The sequence below is a fragment of the Protopterus annectens genome, chromosome 10.part0 (genome assembly GCF_019279795.1).
Source record: "Protopterus annectens isolate FY-2018-M chromosome 10.part0, PAN1.0, whole genome shotgun sequence".
NCBI lineage: Eukaryota > Metazoa > Chordata > Ceratodontiformes > Protopteridae > Protopterus > Protopterus annectens.
Window position 1 is genome coordinate 1502630504 of NC_056744.1, and position 25072 is coordinate 1502655575.

General features: G+C 37.7%; 1 protein-coding gene across 1 annotated transcript; it reads left to right on the forward strand.

Annotated features, from left to right (window-relative positions):
* Positions 1–3888: 3888 nt before the first annotated feature.
* Positions 3889–24445, forward strand: LOC122814316. The gene is made up of 3 exons (XM_044086902.1): positions 3889–4345; positions 20923–21018; positions 23066–24445. Exons 1-3 carry the CDS (start codon positions 4109–4111, stop codon positions 24443–24445), a joined length of 1713 nt encoding a protein of 570 aa, XP_043942837.1. The 5' UTR covers positions 3889–4108.
* Positions 24446–25072: the final 627 nt, after the last annotated feature.

Here is a 25072-nt window from a genome sequence, read left to right on the forward strand (position 1 = left end):
TGAAAGGTGACCTGTGATTTGCTTTTCAAGCCATGCAATCTAGACCTATCTGACCTCCTATTTCTTTTCAAACACCTGCACTAAGAACCTAAATTATCAACAAATAAGCAAGACAAACTGGAGAGAATTATTCCTAATACTAAATATTCCTAGCCTATGGAATAAGTTACTATTAAAGGTCAAACAAAGTACTGTTTTGGCTGCCTTTAAGGCTAGTCTTGATGACTGAATGGGTAGATACAAATTTATACAGTGTTTATGGTACAAGAGATAGTACACACACCAGAAGGCTATGGGTTCCCAACCCAGATGATTGGATTGCTGACATAGCAGTGCAGCATTAGGTGTGTGCTGCACTCCTGAATGTGTCATCCCTCAGATGAGATGTTAAATCATGGTACCATCTGCATCTGCTTGAGTCAGTGGTTGGTGTTAGCTCAGGTGGTTGTAAAAGATTTTACATTACCTATCAAAAAGAATAGGGGGTCATTTATTTACACCTTATTTACATGATAACATACATGCATACATAGCAACTTATATATATATATATATATATATATTTTTTTTTTTTTTCATTTTTATCTATTCATAAATGTTCATATTTACAAAACTGAACAATTATATACACTGTTTTATTTTTATATAAAAGATGTTTTCATTCTTGTCATGCTTATACATTCTTATTTAATTCCTATCCCCACTCACAGGGTCATAGGTTCATAGATTAGTACTAGGCTAACTACCCTTGTGGGACATTTCAAGCCTAGCCAATTAACCCATGTGAGAATCAAACCCTGCACCTTGTGTCTGTAAGGTAAACACCTTAACCATTGTTAAAGGGTATTGTCCCAGTGGGACTAGGCCAGTAACAAAGTGGAAATAAAAATAAATAAATTGCTACACATCAAATGGAAAAGTTGTGTCGGCAATGTGCATGCATTATTCATAGGGACACATAGCTCTACAACAGTGGTAATTCACCATAATAATGAAGTATACTTACCGTTGAGATAAAGAATACAGATGGTTCAGCAGATGCTGCCTGTGATACACCCTGTATAATGCAATGTATCTGTCACAAATAGCAAGTGCCTGTGCTAACCCTCTAACACAAAGTTTGGTATCCCAAGAGGAGTTACACAGTAGCAGCTGGGACAGGGAGAGAAGTGTTTCTACACTGTGCAACTGCACCACTAAGGAGATCAATAAGAGCAGATTCTTTGCCAACAATATTCTGGAACACCTCCATTATGGACCATAAAGATGTCCAGTAGCTCTGTCAGCTCTAGTGACATAGAGGGAAAGCCCCAAATACAGCCAAAGGAACTTGAGTTCATTTAACAGCTTGGGAACCTGACAGATCTGGCAGGAGCAGATGGGAATGAGTGGCTATTACTGGCTCACCAATCCTGGGAGAGGGAGGCAGCTGTGTGCCACTTGGGTTACACCTTAAGGGAGCACTAGCTTTAAATGCAAAGAACATGGGCAAGTCAGGCACATGCTGCTACTCTGTGCATATTTACTGACTGGAGAAGTCAGCATAATTCCTGCTGTAAGGCAGGATTAGTGGGCATTATAGGATCCACAGCAAGGGTGGCTGAATGGTCCAAGGGGAGGACAGGCCAACCCACTGGACCTGAAAGGTGGGATGCTCCCTACTACCTGATGCTTGCCATAAGGGGAAGAGTCAGCTGATGAGATACCTTGAGCAGGAATTAATGTATCACTGAACTTTTACCCAGACTGGGGATACCTTGCTGTCACTCTTATGGAAGGAATGCACCAGTTAATTAAAGACTGCTGGCTGGTCCAGTGGAGGAAGCAAACAGAAAAACATGTCCTTTAGCTCATCTTATCACAGACACTGGGACCTCCATTCATGCTGTGTGTATATGATGTTATTTGAACTGCTTGAGGACAGACCAGAGCAGTGTCATGTGTAACATCTATCCATCCATAGTAAGACACTTGCACTCCATTGATAGGCAACAGTGTCACCTACTTGCCTGAGTGCCATACCTCTCGACTGTCCAGAATTGTACAGAATATTCCTCATTTTGGCTTGTATTTTTGCCCTGTTTTTTATAAAATTTAGATTTTCTGGTAAATCACTAAAGATTACGGCCAGTCTGTAATGCCAGACATTAGAGCTTCATAATTGTTATTGTTCAAAAAAATTATGTTGAAGCAAAACATTTTCTTCTAACTAAGTGAATTAAAGTAATATTTAGAAATTGTCTCAGATTTTTGGGCCTTTGCCACCTACTAGTTTTGGCCTTCTCCAGAACTCTGTTAGTAATTTCTGCTTAAACTAACCTCCTAAACCCTCAGCTCTACTGTTATAGCCCCCTCCCTTCTCTCCCCCTCCCATTCTCTACACTATTTGTCCTTTATCCCCCCACTTCCTATCAATGTCTATACATTGTTCTTCGCTTGAACGAGTATCTTTTTTGTTTTTACTCTCATATGTAGTACATTTTGACCACTGCTATCAGTGTAACCCTTAATGTTCATAATTTTTTCTTTTGTTTTTTGCTTTATAATTAATTTCATATTTGCATTGTTATTTTTAATAGCTTTTGTCCTGTATGTTTACCTTTGCTTATGTTTACTGGGGCTCTTTCCCCTAGGGTCTCCACTGAAAATGGGCTGCTTACTATCAGTGCAGTGCAAATAGCTAATAACCTTTTCTTTTTACAATTATTTTGTATTCTGATTGTTATTTAATATTTATATATTGTCACTTTGTCTTTACTTATGTTTGTTGGGGCTTTTTCCCTCGGGTCTCCACTGAAAATGGGTTTGTTTTCGAACTCAGTTGGACTAACCCGGTTAACAAATGTGAAATAAATAAATAAAATAAATGAATGTTGGGTGTACCAGACCAGGGCAGAGATGTTGCAGTCATTACTTGACATATCATCTGAGTTCAAACCCCAACTATCACTTAAGTAGTTCCATTCTTATGCATTGTTCTCATTTTCTACTTTAGTGTCTGTATACAAACAATCAGATAATAAGATAGTCTGTTTGAAGTTAATACTTTTTTTGTCATAGGTTCATAGGAGATTACTAGAATATTGGCCTTAGGGTCTTTGTAAGCCTAACTATGTTATACCTTTGCTCCCTTATTGACCAAGTTGTATGGTCTATATTTGCAGCGAGTCTATGATCAGCACCAACTGCCCTGATCCAAGAGGGACATAAGTGACACCCCCAGGGTAAATTTGCGGTCTCACATCCAGTTGTCTAAGTCACGCTTAAATAGTGTTATTGAGAAGCTCTGTTTTATGCGAAATACATTATATCACAACTATCCATATTTTCCCAGTATGTCAGATTTATGTCTCATACTTTTGGTCTGTTCATAAAATGTGTGGTTCTCTGTCAAATAATTGGGGATTGATGTCACTAAACAATGACAGACATTTGAGTTTCAGACTTCAAATCCTTCCAAAACTGCATGCTAATGCAAAACCTGTTATTCTACCAACTTTTTAAGTTCATTACAGCAATAATTGAAATAAGCCCTTATGTTGGACATTTGAACCCCCATTATTTTTGGCTTTTGTCAGGATTTCCTTCTCCTTTGTCATGATTTCTTTCTCCCAGATGTTGAAAGGTATGTCTTTGTGTGTCATTACACTACATCTTTACTTTTGCTGCTTTGTTTGCCTTTTTATATACATATATCATGTACTCACGTCTGAGTGAAAAAGTGTTCCGGTACTTTCACTGGAATGTAATTATGTTAAAATGGAAACAGTATAAGTCTGGATAGAATAGCATAGCATTGCCCCTTCTAGGTGCACTGCCCCTTTTAAATTCATGAAGTCACTTCCCAAGAAATTCTACTTCCTGCATCATGAACATAAAACAAAAGCTAGTTGTACTATTTTTATTCACAATTGGCAATCGGTTTATGTTTTGATTTAGGCAGATATTTGTGCTCAGATATTCTGGCGTTTAGAATAGAGAACCACTGTTTCAAGCCCATTACTAATAAAGTTTGGGAAATTGAAAAAAAAACTGTGTCTTGAATAAGCTAGGATTTCTAGCTATAAGGAAATAATACCGTAAATGAAAAGCTCACTTGCTTCTTAAAATGGTTAAACATGATCAGAGGCCAAAGCTGGGTCCCACACAAGTAGGAAGACTTCCCAGGGAGATTGCAGACATGCAGAATTTAAGTAATGAGAGAACAGAGTATTACTGTGGGGAGCACAGACGGAGGCTGGAATTATTTTGCCAGGAAGATGAAACCTTTATCTGTGTCCAATGTGTGCCTACTCACGCCAGTCACACTTTTATTTTTCTGCACGAGGCAGACAGCATCAGTAAGGTAAGGAATGTTGTCCGCTGAATAAGATTTCACGTAAGTAAAAGGTTTTCTCTTCGGGACATGTTGTGCTCACTGTAGGTTGAGAAAAATGTAACGTGCTGCTATAAGCTAGGTGCGTACAGAGTGCAAGCTGTAACCATTGCAGGTTGTGGACCCGGCGGTAATGGAGAACACTGGAACGCTGTAGTGTGTTCGCGTACACGTAGAATGCTACGGCATTAGCGTAACTTGACGGCTGCGCCCTATTGTTGTAACAAAGCAAGTTGGAATCCGTAAGCTGATATTCAAGCAAGGATGGGGTGGAAATCCTGCATGGTGTGTCAGCCAGGAAGGCGTTGAGGGTTAGCAGGAGATGAGAAGGTTGAAAAGCCAGAGTTGTGTTTCTCATGAAAATAAGTGAGAGCTAAGCATTGTGTAGGTGGGCATTGGCAGTACTTATGATTTTCAGTTTTTCCTGGTTAGGGGTCGCCACAGCGGAACTCCCGTCCGCTCATGATTGGGACCGACTTGCCAGCCCGATGCCCGACTTTCAACGAAGGCACGCCCATTCACGCTCATACCTGCCTGCATGTGTTTAGCGTCACTCGACAGCGGGGAGGGCATGCAGACTTCGCACAGGAGGCACTCCAGCCGAGAATCACTACAGAATGAACTGGCACCCTACCTAAGCACCATGTTCAATCATAGCCTCGCCTCAGGCTTTGTACCCACTGAACGGCGCACCGCGACAGTTATCCCACTCCACAAAGCGGGAGCCACGACGGACCCCGGGAACTACCGCCCCATTATCCTGACGAGCCTGGTCTGCAAGGCCATGGAACGTATCATTGTGGAACTCATAAACAAAGACATTGGTAATCTCCAAACTCTGGACCCTACTCGGTTTGGATTTGTAAAAGGCAGATCATGTCTCCTAAACCTGATTGACTTCTTTGAAGCAGTCACCAAAGCCATAGATGAGGGTAAAATGGTTCACACAGCTTATCTAGATCTTGCCAAGGCTTTCGACACCATCCCCCACTCAGGAATTATAGATAAGCTCACTAAACTAGGTATAAATTCCTATGTCACAAGATGGGTTGCCAACTGGCTCACGGACAGAACCCACACTGTGAAAGTAGCGGATTCCAAATCCGACATCAGACCAGTGACAAGTGGAGTACCACAGGGTTCAGTCCTGGGTCCTCTCCTGTTTGGTATCTACTTCTCTGAAGTGCAGGCCAACACAGTAGGTCTTTGGCTAACAAAGTTTGCAGATGACTGCAAACTAGGAGCCATAATCGAAACTCCTAACAATGTGGACAAACTACAAAAGGGCCTCACTGAGACAGATACCTGGTGTCAAAGCCATGGCCTGAAGCTCAATGCCAAAAAAGTGTATTGTCATCCCCTTTGGTAAAAACTCTGTACCCATGAACTACCACATAGCTGGTAGTCTACTTAATGCCGAAAATGTGATGAGACCTTGGGACACAGGTGGACAGTAGTCTCTCCTTTGATAATCACATCACCACAGTGGTCAGGAAATCCTTCTACGTGGCTCATCTCATCACAAAAGGATTCTCATCCAGAAAAAAAGAGGTCATTGTTCCCCACTACTCATCACTCATTAGACCCATTATAGAGTACAATGCCCCTTTTAGTATGTACCTCACAAGACATCTACAACAACTGGAAAGACCACAGAAATACCTCACAAAGACGATTACTGGCCTCAAACAGATGCCCTATGCAGACCGTCTCAAAAAGCTACAGCTTTACTCCATCGCATATCGCCTACTCAGGGGCGATCTCTGCCTAACATACAAAGCTATGTCAAACCCAGAGCTGTAGGACATGCTCCACTTAAAGAAATCCCAATCCCTCCGAGCTACACGCTCTTGGGACCTTAACCTTGTCACCACAATAAACAGAACATGCTGGAGGGATAGATTCCTGTCCCAGAGACTTCCCATACTCTGGAACAGACTACCTATCTATGTCAAACAGAGCTCCTCATTAGCACTCTTCAAGAAAAATCTTGATGATTGGATGGGAAATGGGAAATTCACCCCGGGGATCACTTTTGTGGCTCTGCTCGACAGGGGCACAGGAAAATAATTTTCTTGGGTGGCGAAAGCCAGGGTACATTTTTTGGCTAGGCATGTATGGGCCCTAGGGCCGATAGCCTAGTACCTACCTATGAACTTATGAGAGCCTATTGCTGTTAGGCGATAACGCTAACCGCTGCACCACCGCGGCTGCCAACATTGGCAGTAGACTGGAATAAAGAACCATTCTCCTTCCTGCTGAATCTTAGGATGTGGATAAAGTCATGCAATTGTTCACCAGTTAGGTGGGCTGGTCCAGAAACTACCAAACCCTAGTATATTGTAACAAAAATTTGTTCAGTTTCTGTGAACTGAACCACACTGCTGCATTATCTGTTAGTACATTGTTTTGTAATTGAGCTACAGTACATTTAACAAATGGTTGCACTCTTTCAGTGAATTTTCATATTTTTACATAGTTAATACCATTCTGTAGTTGGGAGATGTAACAATAATACATTTTCTCATGAATGTAAATCTTTTTAATCTCCAGTAGGGTAGTGCAACATTTGGATGGTATGTAACTGGACTGGATGGAGGCTGCAACAACTGGACAGTTTACATAATCACTGTCTTGAAAGTAGATACAACTGCATGCTTCTTTTAGGCGGGGGTCTGTTTTTTTTACTGAAAATATAGTATTTAGTTTCCTTTTTTTTAATTTCTTGGTGTAGATAATTCCACTTTGCTGAAAGTGTTTTCTGGAAATTTTTCCTTATTCTCTTTCAGAATTGTGGTATAGGATGAATGAACCACTAGTCATGACATTGTGGTGTGAGGGTTTGATACAGAATTTGTTTGAGGCAGAGGAACAGTAATAATTTTAGGAAGGGTTAAAGGTGATTGTTGAAGGTAGTAGAGAGTCTTGCACGTTGACTGATACTCAGCATTTTTTGAGGGTGGGACAGTTATGGTCATATGGGGGGATTAGTGGGCCTGCATGTTTTGTTAATGGTTGTTTGAAGAGTTTTGCTCTTGGTACCTGAGTTTAATTGGTATATTGGAGGGGTATATTCAGCTTGAAGGGTGAGGATGTTTATTCTTAGTGCTGCCTTTTAGGTTTACATGGGAGGTGATTGGAGATGCCATAATGCATCTTTATTTGCTTGTTGACTTTATGTATTTTGTGTGTGGAGTAACTGAATGGAAAGGTTGAGCAGCAGTTCTTGGTATATTTAAATTTGTAATTGTCCACTGTGTTCAGTGGTGGTTCATTACCTGATATAGTTTCCTTGAATTCCAAAGTGCATTTAGGATAAGTTTAATTGTTAAAAACACTTGCAGAGTGTGTTGAAATCAGAACTTGACTGATTTTTTTTTCCTTCCATCTGAGGAATATTGGCCTTGTATGCATAAGAGAATTCCAGTACATATATAGAGCTATTGCATTTGATGATATGCAGCTAAATTTAGCTGCAACTTCACCCACCCTCTCTCTTTCACCATAAATTCTTATAAGTTCATAGGTAGATACTAGGCTATCAGCCCTATGACCTATATAAGCCTAGCCAAAAAAGTTCCCTGGCTTTTGCCACCCAAGAAAGTTATAGCTGCATGTACACACACACCCTCAAAAAAAAAAGAACAAGTGCTTAGAGCACTTTCCAAAGCCAAGGATACTGCTTTTGTGGGGCCAGGTAACATACCAGGCTGCTTACTGTCCAGCCTCTAACAGGATCTGTCAAATCGCCTACAGAGGCTATTTCATATCAGCCTTCAAATAGGCTTTGCACTGAACGTATGGAGGACTGCAACAGTCATTTTGCTGCACCAAAGTGTGTTGTCAATGGATCTGTGTAATTATAGAGGTATAGGTCTCACCAGCCACATTTGTAAGGCTACAGTGAGAATCGTTATGGGATTAATAAATGAGGAGATAGGTAGCTTACAAACACTTCTTTGGGTTAAGTTAGATTTTGTCATGGGCAGATTCTGCCTGTTTAACCTGGTCAGCTTCTTTGAAAAGGGTACTGATGCACTGGCTGAGGGAAAATCAGTGCATTCTTTCTTTATATCCAGGTATTGCAAAGGCATTTGACATCATCCGATATTCCATTATTGCTGATAAACTCTTGCAGCTCAATTTTAATCACTCATTGGATAGCAAACTGGCTCACTTGTAGAGCCCAGGAAATTTGGGTAGGTCGCTGTACCTTCTCCAAAACAACTGCCACTAGTGAAGTACCCCAGGGTTCAGTTTTTGGGCCATTTCCTCTTTGGCATTTACTTCTTGGTGGTCAAAGCTAATGTTAAGGGTTTATGGCCAACCAAGTATGTAGATGACTGTAAACTTTGCGCCATCATAAACTCTACACAGGGCACCAAGATCCTCCAAGAGGGCCTCTTCAAAGCAAATAGCTGATATCATAATAATTGACTAAAACTAAATGCCAAAAAATGTATAATAGTGTTCTTTGTTCAGGATGACATTGTCCAAAAGTGTCACATCAACAAAACATCCCTGAAAGTCGATCTGATAGTTAGGAACATGGGAACCAATGTGGACAACTAGCTCTGGTCTGATCATCACATAGAAAGTCCTTTTTAATTGCACATCTTATTAGGAAGGGTATGGCATCTAAGTCCAGGGCTGTGATCATTCCAGTGTATTCAACACTTTCTAGGACTATTATTGAGTTTAATGATTCCTTTGGTATGTAATACCAAAGCATTTAACACAACTGGAATGACAGTAGCATTTTCTCAGTAAGAAAAAAGGGCCAAAATTATAGCAACCACACAGAGCATGTCAAAGCCTTATTCCTCTTCTCAGTATCATGTGTGGTGCTGTGGGGTGATCTCTACAATGCATTCAGAGCATCAAGAGACCCTATGCTGTCAGATTTGCAGTACATCCACAAGTCCAGTGATGGCATAATCACCTGCTCATGAGATCATAATGTTGTTTCCAATATAAATAGAACATGTTAGAGAGATAGATAGTATCACAGAATATGCCACTACTTAATTTATTTTAATTATTTGTTATTTGTTTACCAGGAAAGTCTGACTTGGAATGTGACAATTTTCAGTGGAGGCCTGGGAAGAAATGCTCAAGATGCATGTCTTTATAATGGCTTTGTAATGTGGGAGGAAACCAGAGCACCCAGAGGAAACCCACATGAATGCAGGGAGGACATCCAGACTCCACACAGAAGGCACCCCAGCCGAGAATCAAACTGGAGAACCTTTTGCCGTGAGGCAACAACGCAAACCACTGCAGCACTGTGCCATCCACTATGGAATCATTTTACAGGCTAATAATTTCATGGCCATGCAGGTGTAGACTTTTTAAAGATCTCATGGATCAATAGCCTATTAAGTACTTATGAACCTATGAATGACAAAGCAGTGATGCATACACCCACTGGGATTACTTTACACTACTTTCCTACCACAAATCAGGACATTACTAGAAATACCTTTGCCTGTATTATGATAAGCTGTCTGCCATTGATTCGTGAAGCTCACCCAAATGGAAACAAGCGAAAGACCGGAGACAGGTGTTTGACAGCAGAATTGGTCTGTTGAGCTCCTTCCCTCAAAATAAATAGATAAACTCACCCTGGCTGGAGGCTGCTTTTTTTTTATAAATAAAAGAATATTGTTCAACATAATTCTGCTTTTGCCCTCATCTGGAGCTTTTTTTTTCAAGTAAACAGTCTGATGAAGCAGCTCCTGTTTTAGTAGCACGGCTATATTCTTCTGATCTGTCAACTTATTTCAGAGTTGTACTAGAACTGACATATTTACTAATCTCACTGGATTCCCCCCCCCCCCCCACTATCCATATGGGTAATGAGTCCATACTTCCCATAACTTTTTTGTCCTGAACCTGACCAAGCTGTTATGGTCACTTGGACACAAAATGATATCTTGAAAACTAACTATACTGCTGGCTGATTTTACATATTATATTTGTGTGTCTGCTGACATATAACTTTATCTGTAATTCCTCTGTTGCCATGCCCTTCACCCACTTACTCTTAATTGGAGGATTACTTTTGTTTCTTTGAATTGCTTTATTTCTGTGAGTATTCTTATGGTTATATAGCTTTGAAGAATACAATTTTACAAAATGTTTTTTCTTTCCACAAGAAAGGGAATTTTATGTCTCACTAAACATATTTCTTTGAGAGAGAAAATTCCACCACAGTCTTGAATATTGGCCTGTTACCTAGTGAAACTGTTTTAGTCATTAAAAAGGTATGCCAGAGTCGCATCAAATTCCACAAATGTTTTCCTCTTTAGTATTCCTGTTATGCAGCCTTGAATTATATGTTTTAAATTTAAGTTGAGGTGCTTGGCTTTAAGACCACGTAGCAAATGTGCACTGCTGCCTTGTGCTGTGACAAGAACCTACCACACTGATGTAAGTTTCATGGTCTGTGATTGGAGAGCTGAGTTATGACCACTGGTTTCTCCGTATTCTACCCACTTCACTCTCCCTTCATTGCCATGCATTGTTATCCTCCAACATTAGCTGATTCTTGACTTTTTTAAATAAACACAAACATGTACAACCTTTCCTTGACTGGTTAATTTGATTGTATATGTATGTAACATGCTGCCATCAGCCAGAACAATCTGTTACATAACTATTGCTACTATTGCTGACAACTCTTATATTGAGCCACATGAATCACATAACTGCAGAAAAGCAGTTTCACTCAAAAAGGCAGATGATAACGGTTGTATTTCACTATGTTTGTATAGCTACCTTTATGTAGTTTAATAATCCACCAGCCACAAACTTTTGCAGTTGAATAAAAAAACATAAAAGTATGTAAAGCACACTGGAAACTAAATATATATATATATATATATATATATATATATATATATATATATAAGGAATTTGCTCTAGTCCAGGGAAATTCAAATACAGTTGAAATGTAGTAACTACAGTCTGTCTTGTCCTACTCCTTTTTTTATGTCTAGAGGAAGAAGACTGGAAACTGGCTATTTCTAACTTGTAAATTGATTTTGTGGTTAAAGCTAACATAAGCAAAGTTATGAGCTTAGTGTTCCTTGGAAGCAGGTTTTCTCTGTTTTCTTTTTATTGTATCAGTGCAAACATTTCCCATTGCTACCTGTATTGTTCAGCCTACCAGCATAACCAGGGGATTAAGAGATCAGACTAACTGAAATAATGACTTTAAGGGTTACATTACTTTCTGATAATTCAGAGGATGTCCTGAAATAGATTAATAATGGCAGATATCAGGGCAGCACTGTTTCTTCTGCAAATCGTCTCCCTCTTTATTTGGTATAGTAGTTTTTACTCTTTATTCCCCTGCTAGGTCAGTATTTCAAGTTTGTGTCATTAGACTGCCTAAGGCTCAAAAATGCCTATTTGTTTATGGTAAACTGTTACTGTGCCAGGAAGTAATTTAAAAATGAAACACTATTCTCTGCTAATGTGTGTGTGTCTGCTATTTGTAACACCTATATTGAAAAATAATTACAAGTTTTGCACACACAACCTAAAAGAAGTAACAGAAATATTTCCCAGTAACCAACAGTTATGTCAGTAGTTAAGTATTTATCTGACTTGCGCATGGGTCAAGCATTTAAGTCTGCATGACACTTCAGTTTTTTAAACTCTGCCCAGAATCTGGTGCGCTCATCTTTTTTGATGCAGCCATCACCTGTGAGGCCCAAGGACTTTTGGAATCTCCTCTGATACAAAATCTCCCACAGTTCCTCTTGGTTGTATTATTTGCCTTTCTCAGGTACCCATTAAGGAGCCTGTTTGACCATTGGGTCCTTATGTTCACATGCTGCTTTGCCAGTTTTGTATACCCTGGCTTAGTAGTGAACATGTCCTCAAAATCATGTAATGCTGCTAAGATTTCTCAAACTTGGGTTGGAGGTAAATGCTAAGAAAACACTACTTTAGCCACTGAGGTGTCAGACTGAGTTTCACTAAAAAGGTGTACCATATGGTCTCCCCACTAATTCCTACTGTAACCCACTGAAAATTCTGAGTGCCAGTATCCTTCTGTCATATTTAGAATTACTCTTTATAACATGGTAGAATTTGTATTTCTCTCCCCTGCCTGGAAGTTGTACTGCATAGTTAACATTACTGACCTTTCTCACAATAGTGAAAGTGACAAAGGACCAAAGCTTATTCTGCCAAACAGGAATAAGCACCATTTCCTTTTGTCCATCTGTTTATTCTTAGGTTATAGCTGTCCAGACACCATGAACTTTTTGCTGCTGTTGTGCTAGGTGGTTTTTTGCAAGTGTCGTGAACTTCTTAAATCTGGTACTAAAATTATGACCTATTCAGTAATGGTCTCTGTATGGGAATGGAATTCAGTCTTCCACCTATCACAATTAAAATCTCAAGGGGCCTTCACACTCTGTGACCATAATGTAACTCAAAAGGAATAAAAACTTTGGACTTTTGGCGTACTTGTGAGTATGCAAAGAAGATATGGGATAGGTATCTTACCTACTGTAACTTGGTCTGTGAATGCTGTCAACATGGTTTTAAGGGAAGAATTAAGCCTCTCAGCCAGACATATTGTTTGCACATGGTAGGGATAGTCATTAACTGCTTTGTGCCGGAAGGTTTTAGCAAACATGTCAAATTAAAAAAAGTAAAAAAATGCACCAAGATAACACACAGCGAAACGTTTAATCACAACAAAGTACAAGATGGTAAGTGCTTTCACAACCGAAGTTGCTTCATCAGACACCACAGTAAAAAATGCACAGGTTTAAATAGATATCTAAAATACCAATTAATCAATAAATATCACACAATGATTAAATAACACTTAAAAACAATTAATTATTGCTAATATCTCGTAAATGGTCTAAAATACGATCTTTAAGCATTCTATTTGTTTTTCCTACATAGAAAGCAGGACATTGTACACAAAAACAATAATAGACCACGTGTGTAGATCTACAATCTGTATATTGATTAGTATACAATGAAAAATGTCTGGTAGGATGTACATATTTATTCTTACTGTATATAGATTGACAAGCACTACAATTCCTGCATGGAAAAGTGCCATGCCGATTGGAACTAATAATAGTTCTACATAATTCACCATGACATAGATGTTGCTTAAGGGATTTGTTGTTTTTAAAACTAAAAGTAGGGAAATATCCGACCTTGTCTATCAATCCGGGCACTTCTTGTAACAAATACCAATGCTTCTTAACTACATTTAAATATTGGCTGATATTACTTGAAAACTGAAACACCACCCTAAAATCATTACTAGTTCTGTTAGTATATCTTATATTGTCAACAGCATTACCAGCATTAAAGTAGGGTTTACATCTAGTACTTCTAGGCATTAGAGATAGTCTGTTCAATGTCTGCAAGTGAGTACCCCTATGCAAAAATTCTATTTTTAAGTTGGATAGGGCAGCTACTGCATCTTCATCCCTACTATGTAGTCACAGTGTTCTATATACAGTAAGAATAAATATGTAGTTAAGAGATATTAGCAATAATAAGCCATCAAATGCTCTAGCTAATCATGTTATGTCCAATGGTCGTTCTCATTCCTTTAAGTTCTTTGTTTTACAGCATGTTTATAAAAACCCTAGAGGTGGTGACATTATGAATATCACAGAGGGGCATGAACAGAAGTGGATTCTGAAACTTAATGCTGAAAAGTATCCTGGTTTGAATGCTACTTCTTCATTGGTTCCTTTTTTAAAGGCTAGACATCTTAAGCACTAAGATTAGCTATAGTAGTTTTTCTAAAGTTAGTCTATGTATTCAGCTAGCCTTCAGTTTCCAGGTATTCTATATAACTTTTGCTGATTAATGTTTGTATTTTTCCATGTTTTATTATGATTTTAACAAGTTATTTAAGTGCTTTCTTTTACATGGTGTTTGAATTATTCTTGTACAATGATTTTAAGCAATGTTTTTATTAGTTTGAGCACGAGACTTAATTGTTTTAAGTGTTATTTAATCATTGTGTGATATTTATTGATTAATTGGTATTTTAGATATCTATTTAAACCTGTGCATTTTTTACTGTGGTGTCTGATGAAGCAACTTCGGTTGCGAAAGCGCTTACCATCTTGTACTTTGTTGTGATTAAACTTTTCTCTGTGTGTTATCTTGGCGCATTTTTTTACTTTTTTACTTGGATTTATTTTTGCACCAAGGTTTTACCTAACACGTTTTTTGGTTTTCTAAACATGTCAAATTGTCTGTCTACCAGCATTTTGCATGGAAAGCCCACCATGGTGAAAATTTTTAACTGAATCCTTACTATGTTTGTCACATGACAGGATAGATCCCTGCCTCACATAGGGTACCAATGTCAAGTGATACTTCTTATGTGTAGTACTTTTAGTATAAGAGCTTTAGAATATCCATGGCTACCCTTTGAAGTGCCTCCTGAATAAGATACAAAGGCCACAATGCAACCCTGGCTTTGTCTTCAGCCTTGCCTGTCTTTAGACACTGCTCACTAGGCCTGCAGTATACTGTCATCTTATGTAAAGCTTTTTTGTGCTTTTTAAGCTCATATGGCCTGAAAATGTAATGTCATGGTCCATGGGCAGAACTGCCCAATAACAAGCACTTGCTGCACAAGTTCTCCATCCAGCCCTCTTCAAGACTCCATTGTCTGTTTAGTAATCCATTATCCCAGAATTCAGACTCTCACTCCTGAAACTCTGTAGCTTCCTTGTCTACTAATCTCAGGTCCTATAAGGTAAGATCCAGAAGATATGCTCACATCAACTTGTTTTTTGATTTTCTCCACCCCCCCTTCCAAGGAAATGTATACTGCCTTTCTGCAGCTGAGGACCAGATTCAAGTTTGGTGCTACTTCCTAGCTGTCTACTTGAAGTACCCATATCATCAGTGTCTGTGCAGCTATGGGCACTTGGCTGGGCCATCTCTATGCTGCCTTCCTCGTATTATTGTTTCCATGCCTAGCTGCATGTAACTCCATATAACCAAGGTGCTGTATCATCAAAATATTCCCAATTAAAATGTCTTCAGAAGTGATCTCATACACTATCATCTTTTTGATGCCCAGACCCTCTTTTCAGTTTTAAGTAAATTCTGACCAGTAGTGTCTGAAAAATTGTCCCTGTCTTGGACCTAACAGTGGACAAGAAAAGTTTCTCTGTATTCAGTTTCCATCCTGGCAGTGTTCATCTTTCCTTCCTCAGGGACAGGATACAAATCCTGGTGTTAGTTTTGATCAGCTGTTGTCTCAAGATTGCCCACCACTACTGTAGTAATACTACTTCTGTCATCCCTCTCATCTAGCTGCTGTTCCCAATCCTCTCATTGTGGACGTTTGAACCATGCATGCACCACTTAGTTACATTGAAAATGTATGGCTCTAATTACTTGGCATATACTGATACCAAAGGCTTCCTCCTTGCCTGTGGAATCTGCTTTGATGGTTTAGACTGACCTCATGAGTTTACTTATGTCAATTTCTGATGCTAGGTAAATTCATGTTTTGCAGCTGTGATTTGCTGGGTAGGTAGAGCCTATGGGTCTATATTACGTGATAGAAAATTCAGATGTTCAAACACGTAATGATCGACCCCGAACTGGCAAAATGTCGAACGGCCGGAAAAAAATAGCAAAAACTCAAACCATTAAACTGCTTTATGCAGGGGGGCAAGCCCCCTGCACCCCCACACCCCCTGCTACTTAAATATACCAACTCCGAGACCACACTACATTGCAGTAAATGGAAATCTCCCCTTACGGAGATTTCCGTTTACGTGTTCGACATTTTGCCGTTTTGCTTAATTGGGGTCGATCATTACGTGTTCAAACATCTGAATTTTCGGTCACGTAATATAGACCTGAGCCAAGCTTAATATCCACTCCAGAAGAGTGGCTGTTTTCTGGTCTCTTAACCAGATTCTCTTATCCTTAGGCAAACTACTAATTCTTTATTCCCTTTTCATAGTGATTCACAACATTTCAAAATTAGTAATGTCAAATCTAGTTATCTACCTGTTCAAGTGAGTGTTTAATTTTTGCAGTGAAGTCATTGACTCTATACTGTCTTTTTCTATGTTTGCTAAGCTCACCCCATAAGTTTCAAGTGTTAAGTTAACATTTGCAAATAATATTTTTTTATTTATTTATAAAACACAAAAATAGAAAGGGAAATCAAACCAAGAAAAAAAGAAGAAAGGAAAATATTTGACAGGAGAAAAAGAAGCGATGCATAAAAAAGTAAAGAAGTAAATTTAATAATTCCAGTGGCAATGTTTATAAATTTAATTCCAGTGGCAATATTTATATTCAACATGCCAAAACCACCATTCTTGAAATAAGATTCAAGTATTGACAATCTTTTAGTTATCACAGAGGCTAAGCTAATTTTACTCCTAGAAAATTCAGTTGAGGAAAGTACGTATCAAGTAGAATCAGTATAAGAGATTTGTACATTATTTAACTTTTTTGTGATATCTTGTGTAGCTTGGAGACATGACCACAAATCTTGAAGCAAGTCATAGTGCCAACATTTTGCATTATTTTGAAAATTGGGAATAAAAAGTACTACTTATACGGTTTTGTATTAGATAATGTGATTTTGTTTAAGGTAGATTGATTTCTTGCTGAAGTATAAGTATACTTCAGTTTTACAAGTTTATTTATGCAATTCTGATTCAAAAACTTAGATCTAGAGCGGTCTTATCTGGAAGAATATTAAATGTTAACTTTAATTGAATTTTATGAAGAATGGAAATTTGCTTTTTAGCACCAAACAAAATGTGTTTCAAATGTACATCAGGATCATCATAGTACAATTTTCAGTAAATTCATTTTGTGTTAAAAGCATTGTTTAGGTAGTCCTGCCAAGAATAGGTTTTAAAAGATAATGATTAAAAAGTATGCATTTCCCAGATAATGTTAATGCTTTTAAGTAACAGAATAATTTCATCAAGATGTGGCTGTTGAGTTTAAAAGCCTTTCATTTCATAACTAGTAGTCTGGGAATCCGACATAGTGATGACACATAAAGGGCCTTATTTGTTTATAAATCAATTTATAGCTGCACTGAAAATTAAATAAGCTGGGAAACAAATTTGCAACTACATATTTCTGAATATCTGGTAATGTAAAACCTCCATGAGAAATGGATGATACTAAAGCCTGCCGTGGAATTCGGGGATATTTCCATCATCCTAGATATGTATTTACCACCCACTTAATTTGAGAAAATCCATCTACTTTTAGGGGGTTGATAAATTTTGTAAGGGAAATAGAATCAGTACAGACACTCTAATTGTATTTCTTTTTCCTAACAAAGAAAAGAATCTATGATGAATATTATCCAGTTATACAATTGTGTTATTAATGTGCATTGAACATTTTTTTCTACTATATTTGTGCTTTGAGAAGATAATTTAACAACTGGAAACTGATGAGTCAGTGACAGGGATCAGATTATCATTTTCATTATTCTGTAGAAAGTTTTTTCCCCATTTGAATCCAATTGAATCCATTCAGAGGTGTCATAATTAATAGCATCATATGAACTTCTGACATAATATTTCTTTACATTTCTAATATTTTGGAAAAACGAGAAGCTATAAGCATTATATCATCAGCATATGTAATCAAATTTGTGGTTTCTTTGCTGTTTGTTTTCATGATGGATTGATGTACCTTTAAACAATAATCGATTAAAAGCTAGAGCAAAAAGTCTGGCTGAATGGGGACAACTTTGTCTAACATGCAATGCAATTGGAAAATAACTTGAGAATTGGTTATTAATTTTAATTAATTAATATTAATTAATATACATTATTTCTGAGGCACCATAGAAATCTTATCATTCTTATGGATATGGGTATTTTATAATCTTTTAACACCTGATATATGAAGTTTCATTTAGTGAAAAGCTTTCGATGCACCTAGTGTAACAAAATGTATTACTCCACTTAAATATGTCTTAAGTAAATAATTTAATATAACTGCCTGAAGATATTTGTTGGCATGATTTTCTGTTCTTTTGGGACAAAAAAGTACTGTGAGGGAAAAAGTGTAGCATCTAAATGACATGTCAGTTTTTTATTTGTAGCATCTCTAGAATTTTCTATAATGTTCTGGGTTAATTCCTTCTTTCTTTTCTTTATCTGCTAAATTCATAGACGAAGGTATCTTCCAGTGAGGAATAACTATAAACTGAAAAAGTTGTAAAGAAGATAGGCTAATTCTCCTGTATAAGTCTGGTACTATTCAGAAACTTACCCCATCAAGTCCAGGAGACATGTTTTTTAAAGCATGAATTGCATCTTTCATGTCACCTACTCTAACCTCAGAATTACTAATATGAAACCTTAATTGAAGAGTGCCATTTAGTTACTGGTCTTTAAATTGAGAGTCTTTTAATCCAGTCATGCTTATAAATTCCTGAAGATATTTTGTTATATTTATTTGTTCATAATCTGAAATAAGATTACAACATTGATCACAATGATTTTTCAGAGTTGTGACTCAACCTATCACTAGCTTCATTGATTTTCTTCTAGGGTGCTAGAAAAGGAATAGAAGATGTCCTACATGCCCTGATATTCACTTTTAGTCACAATTCCGCTACTGTCTGGTACTTGTGCACAGACTGAGAAATCATCTGTTCAGTTCCTTTACTTTTATCGGGAGTATCTTGTTAACAAAGGGATCACATCCAAATGGATTATGAGATGCATCGTCTCTTGCATCCAGGAGGTTAATAGAGGTTCATTGAACATATTAGTAAGGCATTCTGTAAATTAATTTTTCAGCATTTTTTGCATGGCAGACATATGTTTCCTTGTCATCTGGCTGCAGGTTCTTGCCTTTATTAAAATAAGTACAGCTTGCCATTCTATTCCAGGAGTGGAACATACTCTAGGAGAGCTGTACTTTGTGATATGTCCTCCTGAACTCCCCACTGTTCTATTTTTTTGGACTGTAATTTTCTGCCACCCTCTTTTTCATACAGTGTACGTAAAGTTTCACCAGAGTATTCCATTTGCTGCCCAAAGTTCTCTGAAGTAATATATAGTAGAAATGTGATTGCCCGTAATATTGGTTTATGCTTATGATAACTCTCTGCTGTGGGTGTGTTATTCTGCTTTTATACTAATAGAGCTCCTTTAAATATATACTAGGTTTTAGTGTTCTGTAGCCATGTCATCATCACTGTTTTTGCAGGTGCATTCTTTTTTGGAGCAGGGTCAGTGAAATGAGGATGCTGGAGAGTGAGAACATGCTTCCCTTTATCCTGGTTTGAGGATGCATTGTTTAAATGAAATGGATGTGCATGCCCTAAATGTGGGACTTTGAGATTTTAAGTTGTACTGTGCAAGATAGTATGAGAAAGCTGTGCATAATTTTTCTACACAGTGCAGAAGATCAACTCAGTGTACAGTGGATATGTTTAGTATTGTTTCATACTCACATCTGTCACTTTACCTTTTGTTTTTATAAGTTGTGGTTTTAATCACCAAGTGGATCCAAAGTTGATAAAGTTAGAGTCCAGAAGTACTAATATGATGTTTCCTCAGAATTGTTATACAAATCCAGCAGTCACTGTACTTGGGGATGTTAAGGCTAGGTAGTAGAGTAATTCCTGTATTGGTTCATAGGTCGTTACTAGGCATGAACTCCCAAGACACCAAATTCCCAAATGCTCCCAAGCAGTGTTTAAAGTGACTTGCTCAACATCATAGAGTATGCGATTGAAAGCTAAAAGAATCAAACCCTGTACTGCATGTCATTAGCAATTCATAGTCTTAGCTGTCTGCGCTAACTGCCAGACTAGCTGCTTTGGTAGTATATGTATGTATGCCAAAAAAAAATGTTTAGAGTTCACGAATTGCACTTTTTCTATAGCTGAGTTAATTAAATAATAGGCAGTAAATAACTTTTGTTAATTGATGAAATTGCTTATCAGTTAAACAGAGAGAAGATAGGACTAATTATTGCTATTACTTGATAACAAATTGCATTTTATTACAAACCTGAAGTCAATTGTGACACAGTGCTGCCTGTGATCTGCTGTATTTTTTTTAATGAACAAAGTATTTTTTTTTTTTAACCTCTGCATTTTGTAAAGTTTATGTCTTGAGATATGGCTGTGACCTGTAATTATATGCATTCCTACTCTGGGTAGTGTGTTCTTTTTTGCTTAGACTTAAACTTAACGAAATGAGGAAAATTATTTACTGATAGAAACATCAAAGTGAAAAACTGATTTATTTACTAAGATGTGGTCAAACATGTTACTTGTAGTGTATGTCGTTTGAAAACATAATACTGTTGTTTTTCTGTACATTTTATTATCTTTCCCAAGCTACAGTTAAGTTTTGCAGATTATCTAATATATTGCATAAACAGATGCCTAAACTAAGTAACTATTTTTCATCTCACTTTTTGTTTTGTATATTGCATAACTAGATGCCTAAACTGAGTATTTTTCATCTCACCTTTTTGTTGTTCCATTTTTTTTTTATCTTTCACAGGACAAATTAACAGCATTCCTATCATTTCTGGAATCCAAAGTGAATGCCTTTCAGGACTTTCAAAAAAGGCTTAAAAAGGAACTGATAAATATACACGTAAGTAAAATGGCTTCATCTTGCTACATGACACGAATGGTAAGAGTAACAGAACAGTGACTGAGCACATGTGTATCTTGTTCTCTTCTTGTTTTGTAGTCCTGGCTTTACTAAAGTAGAAACTCGTGACATCTGGCTAACAATGAAGAAATGCTCCATTTTTCTGAAACACCATTGATTGATTGAAAAGGGAAGACCTAGTAAATCAGGACACATGTCAAAACAGCCGCTTAGGGTTTGAGACCTGTGTTTCTTTACTTTTATTTCCACATGTTAAGCTGATATGAACAAGGCAGTTGAAAAAATAATTTGAGTCTTTTGGGGGGTTTGTCATTCATTCACAAAACACTGATTTGTGTGAAAAACATAAAAAAAATTATATTTCCGCATAAATAGCTTGTATATCAGAGTCTAATTCTGAGATACTGTTGGCTGTTGCAACTTTCTGTGAATTTTGAAGAATTCCGTTTCTGTAGCATCCCTTGTAGTACTTTGTTGGTCTGTTGAGTGTTCAATAAACTACAGTTTCAAAAGCAGGACCTCATTTGTTTCATTGCTACAAGCTAAAAATCCTGATTTTCTTTTCAGTTGACACAGACCATTCTGTTTTGTGGTAGGTCACACATAATCTCCAACTTCATAGGTATGCATGAGCTGTTTGTGTTTCACAGATATATTCTCCACTTAATACAGATTCCCCACAAGCCATCCTGTTTCACATCATTCCTTAGCCCCAGAAAAAGGTATTTGCACCTGCAGTATTCTTTTCCCCAATCCCAAAGACATACTAAAGCCATTTTGCGTCAGTACTTTTGCCTAAATCCTTAGAACCACATGTGCCATTTTGCATGAGAGATCTGTCCTTCAGTTCATGGCATCACTTGAGAAATTTTGCATCACAGAACTGTTCTCAATCGCCATAGCTGTACATGACACATTTTGGATCTCTGTTATATTTCTTAACTCCATAGGCTCGTGCTAGTCATTTTATATCACTAATTCTTTGTCCATCTCCATTCATTCATATGAGCTCTTCTACATCACGGATCTGTTTATGAGGTTTGTATACATATCTAGCAGGTGCTGCATACAAAGTTCATAGATGCTGCTGTTTGAGTGGCTTGCAAACAAGATATTGTGACTGAAATATAGCTTAAATATGCATGTGTCTACAGGTTCTAATTGTTATACTTTAGAAGTAGTTATCAAATTCACCATACTGTTTAATCACTTGATTATTTTGTATTACACAAACATCTTCTCTAATGATGATGCCCTGCTACCACCATGACTTGGATTCATGCCCTGGGCCAACCACCAGGATTTCTCCCAGAATCTCCATGACCTGACCAAACCACCAGGATATATCCCGGAGTCGCCACTTACTGCCTTACTGTTCTTGAGATTGAGCTGCTTTATTTTGCCCTTCATCAATCCAGGAACTGTCTCCTGGAAAGACTTTTTGTTTTAGAATTTTGGGAATGCATCAGATAATAAGTTAGCAAATGAAAGTCAGTTAGCCAGTAAGGGACTTATTTTTTCATGTTCTCTTTCTCTGTTGCTTACTTCCATGCTTTGCATGCCCAGATGTACATCACCAAGTCCTGCTGCAGAAGGGGCCATATTTGCATCAGATATTCCACCTTCTACCCCATGTGGACGAATAACTCAAGAAGTATATCTCATCTCAGTTGATGAATTTGCTGTTAGATTGGCTTTGTTCCAATGTTTCCAGCAGCCATGCCTCCATGCTGGTGGGCAAGTCCTCACTCAATATGTCTCAGACTAATGCCCCTTCTTTTTTTACTGGTCAGTTGGACCTAATTCATTGTGCGTTTGACAAATGCATTGCCTCTGTGCTGGTAGGTTGATCTTCCCTCTTTGTGCCCTGGAAAGCTGCCTTATCTCTGTGCTAGTAATATGTCCATCACTCATTGTTACAGCCAGTAGTTTAAGCATGATGCCATTTTCTTGTGCTGGTAAATAAACATAATTCATAGTATAAGCTTTAGGCATTTAACTGGGTCTCTTGTACATTCCTTTTCAGGAAGATGCCCGTAGTTTGGAGCAGCATATCACAACGGAGTTTGCAAAACTACACCAATTTCTACTAGATCATGAATACAAACATATTCAGCAGCTGAAAAGTATAGAAGGAGAGATCCTGGAAGAGATAAAAGTAAACATTGAGTACATTAAAAATTACATGATCATCCAAGAGGCGATATGTGATGTTAATACTAAGATCAAGCAGAAAGATGCAGAAATTCTGATAGAGACAGAAGAACAGTCTGGAGGCATTAAAAATGATGCTCAGATCAGGCATGAAGCATTGTCTGATGTACATTTGAAATTGGATAGTATAGCAGAGGTACTGAAAGAGGTGGGAGAAAATCCTGACTGCAGTGAATATAGTGTTATAGACACCCAAGTCACAGTGTTTGATGGTGATTTGTGGAACAAGAATGAAGAGGCAAAGATGTCAGAAATTATGAACGATCCTTTTGAATGCATCAAGAATGACATTACATTGACTTGCAAAGCAGAGTTTGATGTTGACTTGGAAGTCAAGAGTAAAGAAATAGAGGTGTTGAAAACAACAAGAGAAAATCTTGAATGCAGTAAGTTGAATCTTGTGGCCACCTTGAATGAAGTTCCTGATAAGTTTGTGCTTATGAGTAAAGGAGGAGATATTCCAATAGAGGCAGATGAAAACAGTGCTAAGAATGTAAGTATGGAGATAAAGAGTGAAAATGCAGAAACAGTGTTTCTGAAAGAAATTGAAGAAGCCACTAAATGCTTAAAACATGATTTTATACCTGCCCAGAGGGCAGTACCATATGTTAACTTGCAGGACAGAGAACAGGATGAAACCACTGAATGCTTAAAACAGGATTTTATACCTGCCCAGAGGGCAGTACCATATGTTAACTTGCAGGACAGAGAACAGGATGAAACCACTGAATGCTTAAAACAGGATTTTATACCTGCCCAGAGGGCAGTACCATATGTTAACTTGCAGGACAGAGAACAGGATGAAACCACTGAATGCTTAAAACAGGATTTTATACCTGCCCAGAGGGCAGTACCATATGTTAACTTGAAGGACAGAGAAGAGGATGAAACCACTGAATGCTTAAAACAGGATTTTATACCTGCCCAGAGGACAGAACCATATGTTAACTTGCAGGACAGAGAACAGAATGAAACCACTGAATGCTTAAAACAGGATTTTATACCTGCCCAGAGGGCAGTACCATATGTTAACTTGCAGGACAGAGAACAGAATGAAACCACTGAATGCTTAAAACAGGATTTTATACCTGCCCAGAGGGCAGTACCATATGTTAACTTGGAGGACAGAGAACAGGATCGTTCTGGACTTTTAACAGTAAGCTTGCTTTGTTTTTGCTTTACCATGGCTTAGAAAGTGCAATTATACTGATTCTGCTGATGTGAACATATATTTGAGATAGTAATGCACTGTCGGTGTGTTATATTAAGTAGTATGCATCTTTTTGAATTAGCCATATTTTTAATTCTTTCTGTCAGAAACATTAAAGTCTTGACAGCTGATTGAAAATATATTAACTTGGAATTTTCATGCAGATTATTTCCCTTTGACTTGCTTAAGTTAAAAACCCTGCAACCAAGAATACGCCAAGGGAGGAACAAAACCTAATAATGTATTGCTACTAAGGAACAGTAAATGGAGGTAATGAGTAAGGTTTATTGCACTATGTTCTTTAAAACAAACATTACAAGTTAAGCACTTTCATCTGTATTAAAATACAGTACATACCAGTTAAGTGGTATGAAAATTCAGTCATGATGTCACTAACAAAATTTAAAACTTAAAGGAAAACTCCATCCTCTCCTAGAGTTTAACTCAATCTTTAGGTTACTTTTCTCCCTACAGTATGGTTCCAGCATTGTGTAGGTATCAGAAACCTGCTTGTACTTTTTAAAGCTTGTATTTCCTTGCATTGGAGTCAAAGGAAGAGAAAGCCCAACTGTTTTTTTCCAAATTCAGCTTCTCACATATTATGCAGAT